Below are 22,492 nucleotides of genomic sequence, written 5' to 3'. Positions count from 1 at the left end.
TAAACCATCAACACAAGCGCTGTATATTCCTGTAATAGTGCTGCATTGTGCTTATCAGGGGTTAGGGTGACTGAAGACAAGGTCTAAAAATTAACGGCCTAAGTAAAAAAGATCTAAATATCTTTTGTGACAAGGAATCATGTAATTATAGCACTTTTATGATTCACTAAGTAGTCTCACAACACCAGATTAAAGTCCAACAGGTTTATTTGGTAGCACAAGCTTTCGGAGTGCTGCTCCTTCATCAGGTGAGTGCAGGATTTGTTTCACAGCGCAAATCCTGCACTCACCTCATGAAGGAGCGGCGTTCCAAAAGCTCGTGCTACCAAATAAACCTGCTGGACTTTAACCTGGTGTTGTGAGACTACTGACTGTGCCTACCCCAGTCCAATGCCGGCAACTCCACATCATCACTTTTATGATTGGTAGTCAAATGTAAATGTTTCTAAGCCATTTCTAAAGGGTGAAATTATTAGATTTCAAGCAGGTAAAAACATTAGCTTTCCCTTTGTTTACCCTCTATTACTGTCAATGATATGAAAACATCAAAGTGACCTCAGCATTAGCGCAAGTTAGTGTGTGCAATATAAGATGAAGTCCATATGAACAGAACATGGTCATGCTGGATAACATATATCTGAAATGAAGCAAAAGACTATGGCAGTATTTTGCAAACTATTTTCCAATGTGAACCAATTTTAATTTACCACCGTTTTCTCAAAAGCAAATAGAGACAGGCAACAAACAGTTGCCTTTCCAGCAACGCCCACATCCCAGGAAACAATATATTTTTAAAAATTCTTGAAAATTAACATGACCCCAGACACCAGCAAAAACAGCAATAAAGCAGAACAGTAACATTTGGCATGTTATTAAAATTTGCGTACTAGAGATCAACATCATATAAATATGAACATTTGTTTTTAAATTATTTTGTAAAAGTATTTTGTTTATTCATGTAGATTGAAGACTCAGTGAAGCCCCTCTTCACCACCACCACCACCACGTTAGTCAGTTAATCTTCCCTCAGCACACATACCCCCTACCCAAACCCCCCCCATACATTCATTCCATCCACTCAGCCCCCACTTACTCAAACTGTCCCTCCTTCCTCAGCTCCCCACTCATGCCCTCACTCTCCACTCAGTCCACCCATGACTCATGCCCTTCCTCCCTACCCACCCCCATTGCACTCATCCTCTCCTCTTTCCCCACCTGGATTTCTCTACCATGCAAAAGCAGTGATAATGTTGGATAGGAAAATATTTGAATTATGCTGAAATGTTAAACGTTTAATGCGGAAAAGTGTGAGGTGATTCACTTTGGAAGGAGTAACAGGAATACAGAGTACTGGGCTAATGGTAAGATACTTGGTAGTGTGGATGAACAGAGGGATCTGGGTGTCCATGTGCATAGATCCCTGAAAGTTGGCACCCAGGTTGATAGGGTTGTTAAGAAGGCGTACGGTGTGTTAGCTTTTATTGGTAGAGGGATTGAGTTTCGGAGCCAGGAGGTCATGCTGCAACTGTACAAAACTCTGGTGCGGCCGCATTTGGAGTATTGCGTACAGTTCTGGTCGCCGTATTATAGGAAAGATGTGGAAGTGTTGGAATGGATGCAGAGGAGATTTACCAGGATGTTGCCTGGTATGGTGGGAAAATTGTATGAGGAAAGGCTGAGGGGCTTGAGGTTGTTTTCGTTAGAGAGAAGGTTAAGGGGTGACTTAATAGAGGCATACAAGATGATCAGAGGATTAGATAGGGTGGATAGTGAGAGCCTTTTTCCTCGGATGGTGTTGGCTAGCACGAGGGGACATAGCTTTAAATTGAGGGGTGAGAGATATAGGACAGATGTTAGAGGTAGGTTCTTTACTCAGAGAGTAGTAAGGGTGTGGAATGCCCTGCCTGCTGCAGTAGTGGACTCGTCAACATTAAGAGCATTCAAATGGTTATTGGATAAACATATGGATGATATTGGAATAGTGTAGATTAGAGGGGCTTTAGATTGGTTCCACTGGTCGGCGCAACATCGAAGGGCCTGTACTGCACTGTAATGTTCTATGTTCTATGTTTATAAAACGTTAACTGATGTCATAGAAATCATAGAAATCATAGAAACCCTACAGTGCAGAAGGAGGCCATTCGGCCCATCGAGCCTGCACCGACCACAATCCCACCCAGGCCCTCCCCCCACATATTTACCCGCTAATCCCTCTCACATCTCCTTAGGACTCTAAGGGGCAATTTTTAACCTGGCCAATCAACCTAACCCACACATCTTTGGACTGTGGGAGGAAACCGGAGCACCCGGAGGAAACCCACGCAGACACGAGGAGAATGTGCAAACTCCACACAGTGACCCGAGCCGGGAATCGAACCCGGGACCCTGGAGCTGTGAAGCAGCAGTGCTAACCACTGTGCTACCATGCCGCCCCAACCACTGTGCTACCATGTCAGGGAGAAGCAATTGTCAGGGCCCAAACCGCATGCCCCCCCCAGGGCCCAAGCCTTGGTCCTGCTCCCCCCCAGCCCCACTTCCCTGCCAGGCCCCAGCTCCCAGCCCCTGGTCCTGAATCCCTGTTCTGGGTCTGTGCCTCACAGACCCTTTTCACCTGGATCTGCAGCCACTCCAGCAGTACTTCCTCAGTGGCCAGCAGTGGTTCCTCCTTGGCCATTACCACTTGGATCCAGAACGCCAGGAAGGAGGAGCTCGGCCTGGGGGCTCAAAACCCAGTGGGTGAGGGAGTGGAGCCTCTTCCACCAGTGGGTGCTTGGATAGAACCAGGGTTCTGAGTCAAGTCAGAGGCAGTGCAAAGTGGTGACTGCAGCCAAGGGTGGGATGTGGTTGAGGCTAAGGCTAGCTAGAATCTCCCTTCTAGGGCTGGAGCCTGAAGTTGTGATGTACTTGGGGCTGAGTCACTCCACTGGTAATGGAACCTCAGATTGAGTGGGACGATCCAGTTGTTAGAATAGAGCTGTAGAATCCCTACAATGCAGAAGGAGGTCATTCAGCCCATCAAGTCTCAAATGAGCATTTCACCCAGGCCCGCCCCCAGGCGCTATACCCTGTGTATTTACCATGGCTAATCCATCTAATCTATTCATCTTTGGACACTAAGGGGCAATTTACTGTGGTCAATCCACCTAACCTGCACATCTTTGACCTGCTGGACCCGGCTCCTGGTGCTGTGAGGCAGCAGTGCTAACTCCAGCAACTGAGATTCCTGCTACAGTGGAAGCATCAGGGAGATAGCAATCCCTGCATCTCCCAATCACAGAAACAAGTCAGAGTGACAGTGGATTAAAGAGATAGGGACTCAATGACAGCTCCCCTGGGCCATGCAGAATTCAGAAAAAAGAGTGGAAATCTTTAATCCAAAAGTTGGGATTCCGTGAAACAGCAAAAATCTTGCACGGCTGGTCTATTCAATATTGACATAGAAGCCAAAGATTTCCCAGTATAATTGCAGTATAGCCACCACCGATGGACTGTATATGTTTCCATCTCTTCACCTCCTTACTGCTCAGCTGTGTAACAATGAATTACATCGAATCTACAAGAAAACATGCAAGTGTCTTTTATTCATAAAGATACCATGAGATATAACACGTATCAGAGATTCTTCTATATAATTTAAAAATCTCATGATGGTTTAATGCGTCGATTTCCATCCACACTGCTACTGAGTGATATAGATTACCATAGTTCCATAATTGATCCCTCGTCGCCAGTGACAGTGAGCCAGTTAATTACAACTGGTGATGATAAAATCAGTGAAGGTCCTCATTTCCAATCGCTACTCAGTTAGGATGAGACTCAGATGTTACGAGCTGATCTAATATCCCTCAGTTCTGGAATGGCCAGCTGACTTGTGTACATGTAAAATGGCCATTTGAGTGAAGAATCAAAAGGCTATTGACCCCAATAAACCAAAGCCTATATCAGTAATTGTTTTCAGGTGGGTGGGGAGAGAGAATTTGGGAAGGTAAGCTATTTTTAAAAGTTATGGATTACCTTACAGTTGAATAGTGAGTATCAGCAGCTCAAGCCATGGGTCAAGCTGGAGGGTTTCCTTGGTTATATGGCTATGTTCCACACAAAGTAGTGCATTCGGCAATTATATCATTGGAATCATCCACTGTTTTTAAACCTGTGTAGCCTATTCACCAGTTCCAGTAAAACTGATAAAACTAATTATAAAGAACAGTGCCTCCTCCTCTGTCTTCCATTGACAACAGCTATTACAGGTATCAAAATATCTCTCTCCATTGTCATGTTGTGACTTTTACTAGATTTATTTTACATATCTCTATGTGATCTGATAACTGAAAGCAGATTTAACTACAATGCAACAAGCTGAACTTAGATCTCCCTTAGAGCGGGACCAGCAAACCCATATGGTAATATTAACCCTCAGTTACCTGGATATGGGTAGGATGAACATTCCTTTATTAGCATTACAGCCTGGGGAAAACATCCGAGGAGGACCTGGTCTTTTGCACTTTAGTCTAATCAGATGAGCGTAAAATGAACTCTGCATTCATTAGCTGAAGCAAAAAGGACATTGAAGACGGTTTAAGGAATCAGGTCATCAATCTCTTGTCTGCAGGGTGAGGATCAGAGACTTCTTTGAGCTTACAGGGAAAAGAAAATTATTCAGCGTGGAAGAAATTAGGATAGAAGACAAGATCATGACAAAAGAACATGCAGGGTAAGGTTAGTTGGCACTGTTACTGACATCTGGAGACAAGAACAAATGGCAAAAGAGAAACAGAGGAAGATAGGAAATCAAGGGTTACAGGAAAAGGGCAGGAAAGTTGACGTGAGGAATGTTGGATCAGCCATGATCCTATTGAATGGCGGAGCAGGCTCAAGGCTGAATGGCCTACTCCTGTTCCTATTTTTTATAGACTTGTAGACCAGTTTTCTCTGTGTTTGTAGATGTCTATTATATAATTTATATAACAAAAACAGAACCTACAGCAAATATTAGTCCAATTATAATGACAATAAAATGACACAAAACCAAATATTCACAAGCCGCACACCTTGTCTAACAAAGTGGTCTCCACTTGTGACAAAATAGGAGCTCGGAATTCACAGGTTAAGGATGAAGGATGTCCCAAAATAAGAAAGTGGTTTCAGTAGTTACAAATTCTGAGGCAGCATTTCCTTCTACGAGACTTCACATTTGCTAGCTAATATTATTCATCTTAAATATAGCTAGATCATTGTTTTTCATGGAAGCTGCAGCGTTCTCAGGTTCTCTTCGGCCGAGCAAGGTGAAAACAGGTTAAGTAAATAAGAATTTGGTAGCGCCCCTGCTGATTGAAACAATGGGCAAATCAGATCTCATTTCTGTATCTGCAGACTGCCTTCTGTGCCATTTGTCTGGTTAAGAATTAACACAGCAAAACGTTCATGGCGTCTATCCCTTCTCAAAAAAATTCCACTCTAGATAGTTAAACAGCACAGTAGGAGAAATTAGTAACATTCCACTGAAGTTTAACAAAGTTAGATATGCAAAAGACAACAGGGTTCACTGAAAAGTCTCTGAAAAAAGACTGGAATTCAGCAATTCTGGGGGAGGTATCTTTCGTGCTCCAGAGAGGGGTGAAGGTTTTTTCCAATTTTTTCCTGAGTTTCTGTTCTGTTCGATCTAGTGGACCCAGGCAATGCTGAATCAAGCAGGCGTCAAGATTATCTGGCAGTCTAACTTCTTTTAACTTCCGTTCAAAGCAACAGTACTGATCTTTGGCAAATGTGAAATTTGTGGTTGGACCACACTGTTGATAATGCCAACTATTTTAACTCGACATTGCATTGTTGCCCTATAACACACTGTGCTTTTGCTTTGTGAAGGTAGATTCATTCAAAGGACTGCTTAAAAAGGAAAGAACGAGTAAAATCAGAAAATATACTGATGTTCACCACGAGGAGAGTGCTACTAAAATTCATTCTGCACACAAAAACTTTATACAGTAGAAAAGATGGGAGTAATTTCTTAAACAAAAACAACAACAGTCTGGGTTTCACTTTCTTCAAGAGTTCAGTTCATTTTTTTTTTGCCCTACAAATTTTAGACTTTAATTTTAGCATCCAAAAGAAATCCAGAAAAAGAAAATCGAAAGTCCAACGTCCAAATAAAATGAGCTGTTTGATTATGGGAGTCTCAGCCAATTGGTGAACAACTGTTTTGTTTTGTTTAAAATAATTTGTACCTAATTTGTAATTAATTTTTAAACTCATTTGTAGAAAATCTGTGGTTTAACAAAAAGGTTTGAATATAAAATATCTTCCTGCTACATTTTCTTCAGGAACCCACGGCAGTTTTATTTCTAAGAATGCTCAGTCCCTGTGCAACCATCTCTTTGTCTTTCATCCAATAATGCTACTTTTTTCTGCTGTGGTGGACTGCACACGTACATCTCTTCTTTGCTGAGTAATAATCTGTGGGAGAAACAGAGACAAACTGAGCAGACAGAACCAGTGCATCAATCACACGCAACACATAGCAAAAGGCCTTTACTATGGTACAGGCAATCATTTTGCCCACTTTGGACATCCTATTGAAAAGATACATGGACCAACCTGTGTGGGTGGTGAACATGGGGATGTGTCAGCCCTGCCGACCTTGGTTAGCTGACATTCCCAAACCTGGACAAATTCTCTAGCTGGCCAGTGGCAGTGGGAGTTTGATGACCGTTGGCTTCAGCCAGGACCCATGTAAATGATAAGGATGCTTTCTTTTATATATTTGTTCAAGGGATATGGGTGTCACTGTCTTCATTGCCCAGCCCTAATTGATCTGAGTGGCTTATTCGGCCATTACTCTGGATTTAGAGTCACACGTAGGCCTGCCCAGATAAGGACGGCAGATTTCCTCCCTCAAAGGATCTTAGTGAACCAGATGGATTTTTACGACAATGGTTTCATGGTCATCATTAGACTTTAATTCCAGATTTTTATTGAATTCAAATTTCGCCATCTGCCCAGGTGGAATTTAAACCCGGATCCCCACTGTATTACCCTGGATCGGTAATCCAGCACAATACAACTACGCCACTACCTACCCAGGTGGTGGATATAATGAGAATCTAGGGGAAGAGAGGCCCAAGGTGAAGACCTGGTGAAGCTGCTCCTTCTGACCAACAGAAGAGCAAGTTAACGTCTGGACATGGCAGGAAGGCAGTGAGATCAGATTATTGGGTACAATAGCTTAGTGTTACAAGACTTGTAATGCAGAGTTTTGTACCGAGTACCCAGAGAAGCAAATTCCAATCCCGGCAGCTCAGCTGGCCAAGTTAAATTCATATAATTAAATAAATCTGGAAAAAAAAATGTTGGTAGCTGTAATTACAACTATGAAACTAATGGAATGTTGTGAAGACCCATCTGATTCATTGATGCTTTTAGGGAATAGATCTGCCATCCTTACCCAGTATGGCCAGCATGTGATTCCCGACCCGCATTGATATGATTTACTCTTAACTTCTGAAATGGCCCAGCACGCCATTCAGATAGACCAAACCACTTTGAGAAAGTACTGAAGCAGTTCAAGAGGGTAGCTCACCATCATCTTCTTCAGTGTTATAAGAGATGGGCCATAAATAGTGACCTTGCAGCAATGCGTTCATTCTGCAAGTGAATTTTGAAAAAAGGTATAAGTGTTTCCCGTATTTAACTCCCCTCTTCTCCCACCTCTGCCAGGTGAAGGATGGAGTAGTTAAAATTAGACTCAGGGTGCAAGTGTGCCCTTAAATGACTCTGAAATGGGGCAATAAATGCTGGCCCAGCCAGCGACATCCACGTCCCATGAACAATTTAAAAATTTGAACGTAACTTTTGGCCAGCCAAAAAAATCCTTCTCAATTTAATGTTATAGGCTCATTGCCACTAGGGGTGTTGACAGACTATACAAGTACAACGGCCTCAGGTGGTTCACGTTTATGGGCTGGATAATAAATACAATGGCCAGAATTCTGTGACATGCCTCGTTGTCAAATCTCTGTTCATTGCAGCAGCACCGGAGAATCCCAGCTGCAGGTGAGGTCAGAGAATCCGGCCCTACATAGTCATCATTGGCAACGTGCTGTTCTACTTTGACATGGAATGGAAAGACACAATCGTGTTCCACTTCGTGACATGATTATAGATACAGCAATAGGAGCATTATCCATAGACTGTTGGGACATCTTCCGGTGACTCCAGAAGGAATATACATGGGGCAAAGCAGCTTTCTTCCTGTTTTGTGTCATTTGAAGTTTCTGAAAAAGACGCTACTGTAATGAATCAGCTGTATGCTAAAAGTGAGATGAAGTTTTTATATTTAGTCTGTAAAAACATTAAACCCAGTACAGATATTTAAGTTTCCTGCTGTATTTATTGTATTCAGGACACATTGTGCTGCTTTGCTGCAATGTGATTTTGCAGTCCCGGGGAGTGTTGAGGCAGGGATCCATTGTGCTGGTTTGCTGCAACATGATTTTCCAGTCCCGGGAAGTGTTGAGGTGAGGATCCATTGTGCCGCTTTGCAGCAATGTGATTTTCCAGTCTCGGGGAGTGTTGAGGCGAGGACACATTGTGCTGCTTTGCTGCAATGTGATTTTCCAGTCCCGGGGAGTGTTGAGGCGAGGACACATTGTGCTGCTTTGCTGCAATGTGATTTTCCAGCCACAGACGGGGAGGGATCTGACAAGGTTTATAGGACACGAGTGGCACTGGAAATCTAATTAAGCAAGTAGATATTTAACTTCTTGCCCTTCAATGCCTTCCCATGTTTCCCCTTTCCCACACACAATCTCCTTCTCACCAACTAAGCACTCCGTGTCCTTTTCCTCCTGGTTCGTCCACAATCCCATTTATTATTCTGACCCTCTTCACACCCACCATCCTTCCCACCCACTTTCCCCCCACTCACCACCTGCGACCTAACCTAAAATACTTCAGTAGTTGTGGTGAACCATAGTTGGTTACCACTATGAGTGCTGAGCCATGGATGGTCAGCACTATGGGTGTTTGTAGATATGTTACTGTTGTCACTGTTGGGGTAGGGTTGGGCTGTTCTACTTGTTGATATTGTTCTGTGGTACACTCCAGTTGGCTCCGCCTACCTGGGGAAGTATAAAGGTCACGGCACTGCCTGGTGACCCTTTAGTCTGGGATTGTATTGTATATAGTGTGCTCCATTCTTGTTAGTAATAAAAGCCTTTATTTCCCGGGTACAATCTAGCCTCCCGAGTGATTTAATCGCGCATCAGTAGTCTATTATGTTTAACGATTTAAAAGCAAATCAACGATTTCCTGTTTGTATCAGATGGAAGGTCAATGTCAGGTCAAGGGGTGGGGAAACAGGGGTGTGTGGGAAACAGCCAGATCAAAGACATCAAAGGCACAAAGGAAGTGGGGAGCATAGCAGATGACCAAGTCCGAGGCCCAAAGGAGTGAGGTAGAACCAAATGGCTGATGCTGTAATGTAGTATGCAGCAGACAGGAAACTGGCTGAGAATAGCAGTCACGGACATTCGGCCTCTGATATTCGGGTAAGCGTTCTCCAAAAGGCGGCCTTCGCGACACACGACGGCGCAGAGTCGCTGAGCAGAAACTGATAGCCAAGTTCCGCACACACGAGGACGGCCTCAACCGGGACATTGGGTTCATGTCACACTATTTGTAACCCCCACAGTTGCCTGGACCTGCAGAGTTTCACTGGCTGTCTTGTCTGGAGACAATACACATCTTTTTAGCCTGTCTTGATGCTCTCTCCACTCACGTTGTTTTGTTTCTTAAAGACTTAAAGTATTCGCATTCCAACCATTATTCATGTAAATTGAGTTTGTGTCTTTATATGCCCTGTTTGTGAACAGAATTCCCACTCTCCTGAAGAAGGGGCTTGGAGCTCCGAAAGCTTGTGTGGCTTTTGCTACCAAATAAACCTGTTGGACTTTAACCTGGTGTTGTTAAACTTCTTACTGAGAATAGATGGGACAGGGTCGACAGTAACAGAAGCAGGCCCAATGTAGGCCATTGGCAGTGGGGGGCCTCAGCAGAAGCAACCAAAAAAAATGCAAAAAGTTTAAATGTCATTCAACTCCAAGGTATGAAGCTGACCTTAAAGTGCCAACTCGGCTGGGAAGCAGTAGACAACAGTGACACCTACCTCAGAAGTGAAGTAGTACAGGACTTCAGAGGCAAGTAAAAATCAAAGGAAAGTGTGACAACAATAAGATAAAAATGTAAGCGTGCACACTGCATATGAAACATTAGGAAGTGTGCACAAATGGGAGATTTGTAGTATATTACTCTAGGTATGCACTCAGTGTTTATCTCCTACCTTACAGCATTTATAGTTTAAAAGAAGGGCTTGCGAAAAGGTTCTGGTCATAATTTTGACAGCTGCTGGCAAGATGGTGGGCATTCAGAGTAGATCTGCTTGTCACCTCCAGTTGTTGCACAACTCCTAGAACAAACAGTCTCCTTATGCACAGCTTCTGGGTGGGGTGAAGTTAGAATCTTCCGGCAGTATGCTGATACTTTCTGTGTCGCCCTCCTGCTTGCTTTCTTTTTACTGCTCATCCCCTTCTTGGAGCATTCCAAAGGGAATGCCAATTGGAGAGATTGGAGCTAATAAGTCTGCAAATTGAGTACTAGCTCAGAGAACATCGAAATAGTAAAAGGAGCCAAGTTGAATGGTTCATTTACAAAGTTGTTGCAGTTCAGCATCTTGACGGCACCTCCAGCTTCACGGATACAGCAATGGAGAATTCCTATTTTCTACAAAGCTCCCCGACAGGAGGTCTAAATTAAGGCACAATGATGGAAAACGTGACGCCACCACTTATGTATTACTTTAACTTCTTACTGTAGTTAGTGCACGGGTGCTTCTCACTTTTGCTGGAAAATCACATGGGAAGCAAATATGGAGGCAGTGAATTGCTTGCACAATGTTCTCCCAACCTATTTTCTGCCTCAGTTATGCTGAAAAATATGGACAGTAAACATAGGTGCATATTTTTAATTATAAGCTACAAGAAACAGGGTTAATATTTCAGGTTGATGACCATTATTTTAGCTGTCATGGCAACTACCTTACTATCCGAGAGAGATTGTAATAACTATCCTCAATGTTTAAAAGTAAACAAAGGGTAAACATTTATTCTATTTACTATGTGTAGTGAAACTGCAAACACATAATTTATATGCATTAATGATTTTATTACATAATGTTAAAAGAGAACTTTTCCCCAAGTTAACACTCATGGTGGCACAGTGGTTAGCATTGCTACCTCACAGTGCCAGGGACCCAATTCCCAGTTTGGGTCACTGTCTGTGCAGAGTCTGCACGTTCTCCCCATATCAGTGTGGGTTTCCTCCCTCGCCTGTACCCAAACAGGCGCCGGAGTGTGGCGTCTAGGGGATTTTCACCATGTTAATCTAAGCTACTTGTGACGCTATTAATAAATAAACTTTAAAATTTCAAAAACTGTCACTATTTAAGACCATTCATGGTGGGGCAAATTGATATACTGACAGACAGTGGTGTTGGGGCTTTGGAGCTTTCCCGTGAGCTGTCTTAGCGTTTAGAGGTGAACAGATGAGTTGAAGATTGCTAGCTGTAAACAGAAACTCCACAATGGCAGAGGAATACAGTAGGAATACAGTAGAGCTCAACTATAGAGGCTAAAAACACTATTTGGTTCAATTAGCATCTTCAGAGAGGAAGACAGTGTTAATAGTAGGCATTTTATCAGGTGCCAGTGTTGGTTCTTGATCCCTTCCAGTGTCCCACATGCAGGCAAACTTTCATGTACTTTTTTGTACAAATATTACATTTTGGTGTTTAACAATTTTGTTACTTGAACTTTTATATTTATAAAACCTGCCGTTTTACCAATGATATGAGTAAAATTACAATCTGATGTACAGGTAGTAAAACGTTACTCAAGAGAAAAATAGTTGGCACTAATGAAATCTAGTATAAAGCAGTCCAGATCTGCGTTAACCATAGAAACCATAGAAACCCTACAGTACAGAAAGAGGCCATTCGGCCCATCGAGTCTGCACCGACCACAAATCCACCCAGGCCTTATCCCCATATCCCTACATATTTACCCACTAATCCCTCTATCCTACGCATCTCAGAACACTAAGGGCAATTTTTAGCATGGCCAATCAACCTAACCCGCACATCTTTGGACTTAACCAGACACTATTCTTGAAATAGTTCAGAGAAGCATGGTGGACCGACCATCGGCGTTTCATTAGTTTTATGACATCAGCTCCCAACAGTGATTTTTTAAAATTTAAACAGCAGAAGTACAAGTATCACACGTGAAATATTCAACTATCACTTGCAATTTATAATGTTTTTTATACACGTGTGGGGCATCACTTAGTATCATTATGTACCGTGTTCCAAATAATTTTAATCCCCAGACTAAAATTCCAATTCTTCTGTAAATCATAGAAACCCTACAGTGCAGAAGGAGGCCATTCGGCCCATCGAGTCTGCACTGACCACAATCCCACCCGGCCCTACCCCCACATATTTACCCGTTAATCCCACTAACCTACGCATCACAGGACTCTAAGGGGCAATTTTTAACCTGGCCAATCAACCTAACCCGCACATCTTTGGACTGTGGGAGGAAACCGGAGCACCCGGAGGAAACCCACGCAGACACGAGGAGAATGTGCAAACTCCACACACACAGTGACCCGAGCCGGGAATCGAACCCGGGACCCTGGAGCTGTGAAGCAGCAGTGCTAACCACTGTGCTATCGTGCTGCCGTTATGTGAAGTATCTGTGTAAAACACAGATACTTCATATAACACGTTGTAAGCTTTCACACAGGTGAAGGAATTTTGCTAATGCATAGTTGCCATGAAAATCGCAGTGCATTTCTAGAAATATTTTTATAGACTTCTACTGTTCTTGAAGGAGGAATTCAAAAGCTGTAAAGATTTTTAAAAATGATACATTATATTTGAGATTTGGATTGGAAGTGCTTTAAGTTCTTAGAGGAAATTTTCACTGGCTGGATTCTACTGGGAAGCATAACAGTTAACAGATCACCATTTGCAATGTTGAGACAGAGGCGTTGAAATTGTACACTTAAAACTACTTTTTAAACTGGGGCTGCTACTTCAATGTTGTCAAATTTAATAGTGAAAATAAAAGTTTTGGCCAGAATTCTCCACTGCTGTACGCCCTGCTACCACTCTCAGCGAGAACGGAGAATTTGGCACTCAGCCAAAACGCCATTAACTGCAGCGAGACTGGAGAATCTCAGCCGCGAGCGAGGTTAGAGAATTCCAGCCTTTAAGTTTCAAATTAAAAATACAAACTCTTAGTGGACCAATTTCCAGACTCTATAAAGTGGAGATTTTGAGGCCTTCCAAACAGTGAAATGGGGCAGTAGCTCCCTAATGATATTGGGGAAATAGCTACTGCCTAGTTCCTGTCATCACTGTGACCACCACAATCTTACACCCAGGGCAACTGTGGCCAATTGGAATGCCCATCTAGGTCTGTCAGTGGACCCACAAAATGCAATTTGGGGTCCCATCACATACACACTAGTGGATTTGCTATCTTATGGGAGTGCTGGGCAGAGTGTGCACCTCCTGAGTTTGAATCCCCAAACAGGGATCTACATTCTTCCAACCTGTTAACCATTGAATCAAAGGTGGCTCCAATTTTCTGCCCGTTACCTACTTACTGAATACTAATGAGGTCTGGCCCTCAAAATGCACTGTGCCTCCAGTCACGTGGTCAACGAGAGCACTTTGCTGGCTGGCCACCCAACATTTGTGCTCCACGAAAATCTACTCCAATCTCTGACTGATAGACAAATAATGAAATGAGAAGACATGCAAATCAAATTTTGTGTCAAAGCATGGTGTATAAAATGTTTAAATTTTCCTAATGAAACTTCCAAAATAAGTCAGCAAAAATACAGGTTGCTGTATTAAACTGGAAAGAAAATACAAACATTTTTAGGTCAAATCAGCTATTAGAATAGCTCCCCATAATTTAACTATATGCAGAATCACAGAATCTTTACAGTGCAGAAGGAGGCCATTTGGCCCCTCGGGTCTGCACTGGCTCTCTGAAAGAGCATTCTACCTAATCCCACTCTGCTAGCCTTATCCCCGTAATCTTGCAAATTTATTTTTTTCAGATAGGAATCCAATTCCCTTTTGAATAACTTGATTGAACCTACCTTCAACACCATTTCAGGAAGTTTGTTCCTGACTCGGGGTGAAAACCTTTCTTCTCGCATCACCTTTACTCCTTTTGCCAATTATTTTGAATCTGTGCCCTCCACGGTCTCATGATTGAGAACACTTTCTCACTATTTACCTTCTCCAAATTCCTCTTGAATACCTCTATCAAGTATCCTCTCAGCTTTCTTTTCTTCAAGGAAAACAGTCTCAACCCCTCCAATCTATCCTCATAAACACAGTTCTTTTACCCTGGAACCATTCTTGTGAATCTTCCCTGTACTCTCTTCAATGCCTTCACATTCTTCCTCAAGCGTGGTGCCCAGAACTGGATGTAGTACTTTAGATAAGGCCTAACTAGTGTCTTATACAAGTTCAACATGACCGGTTTACACTTGTACTCAATGTCCCTATTAAGAAAGCCTAAAATACTATATGCTTCAACTGCTCTCTCAACATGCCCTGCCATTTTCAATGACATATGTACAGATACACTGAGGTCCCACTGTTCCTGCACCTTCTTTAGAGTTCCTCCCTTTATTTTATACTGTTGCTCTATATTCTTCCTGCCAAAATTTATCACCCCACACTTCTCTGTAAAGAACTTCACCACCCAATCCACCTTTGAAGTTCAAGACTATCCTCATCACAGTTGGCAACGTTTCCAATTTTTGCATCATCTGCAAATTTTGAAATAGTGCTCAAAACAGCACAGTCCAGGTCATTAACATAGATCAGGAAGAACAAGGGTCCCAACACTGACCCCTGGGAACTCCACTACAAACCTTCCTCCAATCTGAGAAACAACCATTTATCATTATTCTGTTTCCTGTCACTAGCCAATTTCTTATTCAAGTGCCTACTTTCCCTTTTTTCCATGAGTTAGAATTTTGCTCACGATGACACCTGTATTAAGCGCCTTTTTTAAATCCATATACACTACATCAATAACATTGCCTCTGTCAACCTTCTCTGTTACTTCCTCAAAAAACGCCAGCAAGTTAAACACAATTTTCCCTAAATGAATTCACGCTGGCTTTCCTTAATCGTCCTGCATTTGTCTAAGTAACTATTGACTTTGTCCCAAACTATGGCTTCTTGAAGTTACCCTACCACTGAAGATAAATGAACTGGTCTGTAGTTGCCAGTTTTATCCTTGCACCCCTTTTTGAACAAGGATGTAACATTCACAATTTCCCAGTCTTCTGGCACCATCTCTGTGTCTGAGGAAAACTAGAAGATTATCACTGGTGCTTCTATATTCCATGACATTCCTCACCTCAATATCCCTGGATGCTTCTCATCCAGTTCTGGTATCTTGTCAATTTTAAGTGAAGGTAGCCTTTTTAAAATCTCCTTCTCAATTGCAAATTCTTCTAGTGAACCAGTTACCTTCTCTCTAATCTCAACAAGGGTAGCAGCCTCTTTCTTTGGAAATACAGATGCAAAGTACACATTTAATACCTCCATTATTTCTCTTGCCTCCACATACAAGTTTCCTTTTTTATCCCTAACGGGCCATACGCTGTTTTTTGCACCTTTTTATTATTTATATGCTTATCGAAGACCTTTGGATTCCCTTTCATGTTAGCTGCCAGTCTCTTTTCATGCTCTCTCCTTGCTTTTCCTATTAGTTTTTCACTTCACCTCTGGTCCTTCTATATTCAGCCTGATTCACCATTGTATTTTCTACCTGACACTTGTCATACGTGTACTTTTTCCTTTTCACCTCTATCTCTCTTGTCATTCAAGGTGCTCTGGATTTATTTGTCCTACCTTTCCCCTTCAAGGAAATATACATTGACATTGCCTGCAGTACGTTTTCTTTGAAGGTGGCCCATTGTTCAGCCACTGTCTTTTCTGCCAACATTTGATTCCAACTCACTCGACACAGATGCATTCTCATCCTATCAAAGTTGGCTTTCCCCCAATAAATAATCCTTGCTCTGGATCGCTCCTTGTCCTTTTCTGTTGCCAACATAAACCTTATGATACAATGGTCACTGTCTCCTAAACACTCTCCCACTAATATTTGATCCACTTGGGCCAACTCATTTGCCAGAACCATGTCCAACAGGCAGGTCCTCTTGATCGACTGGAAACATACTGCTGCAGAAAATTATCTTGAACACATTCCAGGAACTCTCACCCCTCTTGTCCCTTTGTACACTTCCTATCCCAGTCTATACTTAGATAATTGAAGTACTCTATTATAATTTTTTGCACCTTTCTGTAATTTCTTTGCAAATGTGTTTCTCTACATCCCTTCCACTAGTTGGTGGTTTATATACTAGACCGATCAATGCTAATGCACCTTTTTCATTCCTTACTTCCAGCCAGAGAAATTCTGTCCTTTACACCTCTGGAACATCCCCTTTCTCCAGTACTGTAACACCATCTTTAATCAATACTGCCAGTCCCCACGCCACCCCCTTTTTCTTCCTTTCATTTCTCTCTTAAACACCTTGTACCCAGGAATATTTAATGCCCAGTCCTGCCCTTCTTTAAGCCAGGTCTCTGTTATAGCAATAATATCATGAATTCATTTGTCAACCCGTGCCTGTAGTTCACTAATCTTATCAACCACACTCCTTGCATTCACATACGTGCGCATTAACCCCCATTTAAGCTTTTTACTTTCCCCCTTACTTTGACCTCATCCAACAACATACTATTGCCTATTCTAGTTCTATCAAACTCTACAAGAATTCTATTTACCTTGATATTACTTTTTGATATATCCTCCTTTTCAGTTAATTCTTCTCTACTTCCCACTGCCAGTTTTTCTCCTCTCCACTCGGAATCTCCTCTTAGGTCTCCATGCTCCTGCCAATCTAATTTAAACCCTCCCCAACGGCACAGACATTAGTCCCAGTCCTGTTAAGGTGTAATCCATCCTTCTTGTACAGGTGCTATCTGTTCCAGAACCTGTCCCACTACATCAGAAATCTAAAGCCCTCCCTCCGACTCAATTTCTCCAGCCATGTAGAACATAGAACAGTACAGCACAGAACAGGCCCTTCGGCCCACGATGTTGTGCCGGGCTTTATCTGAAACCAAGATCAAGCTATCCCACTCCCTATCATCCTGGTGTGCTCCATGTGCCTATCCAATAACCGCTTAAATGTTCCTAAAGTGTCTGACTCCACTATCACTGCAGGCAGTCCATTCCACACCCCAACCACTCTCTGCGTAAAGAACCTACCTCTGATATCCTTCCTATATCTCCCACCATGACTCACCATATAGTGGTTAGCACCGCTTCCTCATAGCACCAGCGACCCAGATTCAATTTGGCCTTGGGTGACTGTGCGGAGTTTGCACATTCTCCCCATTTCTGCGTGGGTTTTCTCCAGATACTCCCGTTTCCTCCCACAGTCCAAAGATGTGCGGGTTAGATGGATTGGCCATGCTAAATTGCCCCCTAGTGTCCCAAGATGTGTACATCAGAAATGGTTCTGGGAGAGGTAGTGTGATTTCTATGTTTCCACTCAGCCTTGGAATAGTTGCTGCTTTATTGATGCTGGTCTGTGTTCACTGTTGTCTGGACTCCAGGTGTGTCTCAGCTTGCATCTGTTGCACTCACAGTGCTCTGACGTTTTGGTGAGTTTTGAATCTGTTCCTTTTCTTGTTATTTCAAGAAACTGAAATTGCGAGGTCTGTAGCTTCTTCAAATTCTCTGGGTCTTTTACATGCTGTCTGCTTTCACCATGATTGGTTATGTGTTCAGGGTCTAGACAGGGTTCTTGGGGATTGTCTATAAGAATCATAGAGGTTTACAGCATGGAAACAGGCCCTTTGACCCAACTTGTCCATGCCGCTCATTTTGACCATTTAGCTAGTCCTAATTGCCCAGATCCTGCTACACCCATCTTACCCATGTAACTGTCTAAATGCGTTTTAAAAGACAAAATTGTACCCGCCTCTACTACTGCCAAAATATACAGTCCTGCCCCAACCCCACTCCTGGCCTCCAGCAGGAGCAGGGAGAGCCAGCCCAGGAACCGGGAGGGAACTGCCCCCCCACTCATTGTTGAAATGTTCAATCTTCCTATTCATATGCTCACTAGCACATGGCACAGGGGTAATCCTGAGATTACTGCTCATGAGGTCCTGCTTTTCATTCCCTTCCTAACTCTCTAAAATCTGCTTTCAGAACCTCATCTGTTTTCTTACCTTTGTCTGTGGTCCCAATGTGGACCATAGCCTCTGGCTGTTTGCCCTACCCCAAAAGAAAGTCTCTAGCTTACAAATTAAAATACCCAACTGACACGATACAATACAATGATCCAAGAGTGTTTTTTTGACCAGGCATAGATCAACAATCCACCAGCAATTCCAGTATTGAGCCAATTATCTATCACGAATATATTAAGAACCATTTATAAAGCACTTTAATGTGGAAAAATGTCCTGAGACACTTCACAGAGGAATAAGGAAAAAGGATCCCATATCAAATTATAGAATCATAGAAACCTACAGTGCAGAAGGAGGTCATTCGGCCCATCAGGTTTGCACCGACCACAATCCCACCCAAGCCCTATCGCCATAACCCAATGCATTTACCCTAGCTAGTCCCCCTGACACCAAGGGGCAATTTTAGCATGGCTAATCCACCTAACCTGCACATCTTTGGACTGTGGGAGGAACCAGAGCACTCGGAGGAAACCCACGCAGACATGGGGAGAACGTACAAATTCCACACAGACAGTGACCTAAGCTGGGAATCGAACTCGGGTTCCTGGCGCCGTGAGGCAGCAGTGCTAACCACTGTGCCACCGTGCCGCCCATGATCAGAGGGTTTGGTTAAAACGATAAGTTGTAAGACATCTTAAAAGAAGATAGGCTGAGGGACTTGGAGAAAAGAATTCCAGAATGACATCTCAGAGGTTGAAAGCATGAGTGGCAACAGGAAAGTGGGAAAGTTTGCAGAAGTGGATGGAGTCAGGAGGAATGGAAAGTGCAGGCAGCAAAGGGGTTATATGTTCTATGCGGTTATGGAGAAAAGGAAAGTGAAGCCATGGAGGACTTCCAAGGCATGGATTAGAATTTAAATTGTGAGACATTGGCAAGTGGAATGCAATGAAGGGGGTGGGGGGATTCCAGCAATGGATTGTGTAGATGATGTTATGGAATTGCAAGCAGGCAAGCTTTGTGATGGAGTGAAAATACAGTTGGTCATTTAGATTAGAAACAAGCAACATGACAAGGTTAAAGTCTGGTTCAGCCTGAGACAGTGGCAGGGAAGGGGAATAGAGAAGGACTGGCATTTATATAGTGCCTCACTTGACCAAACATCCCAACTACTTTGCAGCCAACACTGAGGTGTAACCACTGTGGTCATGTAGGAAACACAGCAGGTAACTCGCACAAACAGCAATGTGACAATGATTGGATAAACTGTTTTTGTGATTGATTGAGGGATAAATAATGGCCAGGGATAACTCCCCTGCTCTTCTTCGAGATAGTGCCGTAGGATCTTTTACATTCTGTTAAAAAAGTGTTATTCCTTTCTCAGAGTTACAAAGCCAATGCACAGTGTGGTCCGGGCAAGCCCCTAATCCATCTCTGATTGATCTGAAAACCAATTCAAATTCAAACTGCAACCAATTCATGGTCCCCAGAAGAGAGACATACGAGATCCAAGCTGACAAGAACAGTCATTACACTGACCTCAAGCTTGATTCTATGCCCACTTTTATGTTCCCCTGAGAACGCTAACATAGACTTGATTTAATATCTCGGGCTGGAATTTTATGACCGTTCATGCCCTGCTATCGCTGCCAGCGAGAATGGAGAACTTTTGTTCACTCTTGCGGGGCCAGAGAATCCCAGCTGCAAGTGAGGTCAGAGAATCTGCCCTCTCATCAGAAAATGCAGCACACCCATAGTCCTGCACTGGACTGACAGCCCAGATTGTTGAGCTGAAATCTGGAGTGGTATTCAAATCCACAACCTGGGGTTTAGGGAAGTGTGCTGGCGACCAAGTCATGGCTGACATTCAGGGGGCAGGTGTGGAGGCTAAAGGTGAGCAATATTTGGCCTTTACAGCGTTTAGCTGGGGGGATAAAAATCAGTCCAGCCTGCACAGAGCCAGCACTGTGGTGTAGAGGTGGTGGACAGGTTGTCTGGTTCTCCATCCGCACAACAATGAAGAATGAACCACCCCTGGTTGTCAAATTGATGTAGATGCAAGTATGAAAACCTGAAGAAAGTACAGAGTGAATCTGTACAAAAGTGAATATCACCTGTAATGAGAAGGAAATCCACCGTGTACCTGTTATGCAAGTTTGTCTCCTCCTCTTGGGCTCGGGCATCGCCTGGCTTTTTATTTCCTTGCTGGGGGACACTGGATGATCAAAGTTACTGTTCACTGGAGCCTCTCGCAGTCCACACAAGTGTTTCCCTCTGCTGATAACGCGGCTCCTGTAAAAAGCTGGGACATCTTGGCATTTCAGTTCTTCCCACTCCAAAGTCCCTTCCGACGGGACTTCCCTCCCGAAGTCATAATTCCACTTCTGCCCGGCAGCTTCGATGTTTGCCCGGAGTAAGTGCTGAAAATCCTGCTGCAACTGCTCGTGGTCCACGGGGCCGAACAAGTTTCTCCGGACCTGGTCCGCCTTGCCCTTCAGGTCCATTTGCAGATTCTCCTCTTCAGCACGTAGACCCATCATGGTGTCCCTGAATAGAAAAAATACACACACACACACACACACGGGGGGGGGGGGGGGGGGGGAAGAGAGAGAAAAGAAAGAGGCTTTAGATCAAAAACTGTAACAAATCATACAACACCTGACAATGACCCATCCACCTTTCCATTTGGGGAATTCATATGCTTACTGCACTGCCCCAGCAGAAAAGTTAGGAGAAAACTCCCAAACTCCAGGAGAGAAGGATGAATTAATCTTACCGAGTTGTGTATCTTGGTAAACCTGCAGCTACAAGTATTTGTGAACTTTTGGTTCAATCAGACAATCATTGAGAGTCAGGTCTCGCCAGTTGGCTGGTACAGTTTGTGGGCCCGCAGTGTGTGTGTGTGTGTACTGCTCCCCGCCCCGCTCCAGCCGCCTGGATCTCGCCTTTCCCCGCCAGCGGTTCAGTGGCGCTAAGTGCCATTAACTGAAGGTTGTGCAATAATCACATTCCACACACCGCAGGCAGCAGCATTTCCCGTTACAAACACACAGTGACGCACCAAGCCTTCTACTCCGTGCGGCTGACTTTCCAAACAGTCGCTGGGGAGGAATCATTCAGGAGAGAGGGAGGGAGAGACAAAATTAGACACAAACTGCCCCCTCCCCACACTTCCCCTGCAGTAAGGCTCACTCAGCATTCCCCAACACCCCCCCCCCTTCCATCAACACCCCTTGCCTACTCCTCCTGCCATTGTTTCCTCCTCCCCACTTGCTCATTATTCAGAATCCAGCATCGCCCAAATGCCCTTTTGAAAAAAAAACTCCTGCCCTTTTGAAACAAAATATATATTTATCTCCTTTTGGAAACCACAGAGGCGGCTCCTGCTCCATTTTTCAGAGACATATACATCGCCTCTGGCTATTTAAAGTTTAGCCCGGCCACCCTGCAGGTTGCCGGTGGCATTACTCTGCTATACAGTTGTGTTTTGCGGTAAACAGTATTACAAGACGCACACACTGGCCGCTTCAGCTGCCTCCGGCTCACGGTGGGATTTCCAGGTTCCCCACGTGATAACATCCCCGACACATCCAAAGACTGCAGCTGTCAGTCAGGCAGGCGTTCCGATTCATTCTGCAGACTGCAACACATCACAAATACAACTGCGCTGCAAACTGTGCACCACCAGACACCACACCGGTACACTAAATGCTGCACCACTCGCACTTCTATCGCGCAGGCCATGGGAAGATGTGTCAGAGTACTTTACAGGGTGGAGGAAAAGTGATGGGGGAACGCATGGATAAGGGAAAGATTGCGGTGAGATAATGAGTGAATCAGAAATGTACTTGCATTTATAAATTGGTTTTCACTTCCTACAACTAATTGTTTTTGAAGTATACTTGTTATGATACATTATAAGTATACTTTGGGTAAGTTTTTCACTCAGAGGGTGGTGGGTGAGTGGAATCGGCTGACGTCGGTGGTGGTGGAGGCAAACTCGTTGGGGTCTTTTAAGAGACTTCTGGATGAGTACATGGGATTTAATGGTATTGAGGGCTATAGATAGGCCTAGAGGTGGGGATGTGATCGGCGCAACTTGTGGGCCGAAGGGCCTGTTTGTGCTGTGGC

At 43.7% G+C, this 22,492-nt stretch overlaps 1 protein-coding gene across 3 annotated transcripts; it reads right to left on the bottom strand.

Annotated features, from left to right (window-relative positions):
• Nucleotides 1-3,561: 3,561 nt before the first annotated feature.
• On the bottom strand, nucleotides 3,562-22,090 carry LOC144498591 (cyclin-dependent kinase inhibitor 1-like). 3 transcript variants are annotated; one of them, XM_078219932.1, is made up of 3 exons: nucleotides 21,877-22,090; nucleotides 20,505-20,908; nucleotides 3,562-6,450 (listed from the first exon to the last, which is right to left on the bottom strand). In XM_078219932.1, the coding sequence occupies exons 2-3, from the start codon at nucleotides 20,899-20,901 to the stop codon at nucleotides 6,392-6,394; spliced, it is 456 nt and encodes a 151-aa protein (XP_078076058.1). In that variant the 5' UTR covers nucleotides 20,902-20,908; nucleotides 21,877-22,090; the 3' UTR covers nucleotides 3,562-6,391. The 3 variants fall into 3 exon arrangements, with proteins under 3 accessions (XP_078076058.1, XP_078076059.1, XP_078076057.1); XM_078219933.1 differs by lacking the exon at nucleotides 21,877-22,090 and adding an exon at nucleotides 21,423-21,541; XM_078219931.1 differs by lacking the exon at nucleotides 21,877-22,090 and adding an exon at nucleotides 21,138-21,489.
• Between the last annotated feature and the right edge of the window lie 402 nt (nucleotides 22,091-22,492).

Source organism: Mustelus asterias, chromosome 9 (assembly GCF_964213995.1).
Source record: "Mustelus asterias chromosome 9, sMusAst1.hap1.1, whole genome shotgun sequence".
Classification (NCBI taxonomy): domain Eukaryota; kingdom Metazoa; phylum Chordata; class Chondrichthyes; order Carcharhiniformes; family Triakidae; genus Mustelus; species Mustelus asterias.
Note: the sequence above shows the minus strand (reverse complement) of the source record. Positions and strands in the feature narration are given on the sequence as shown.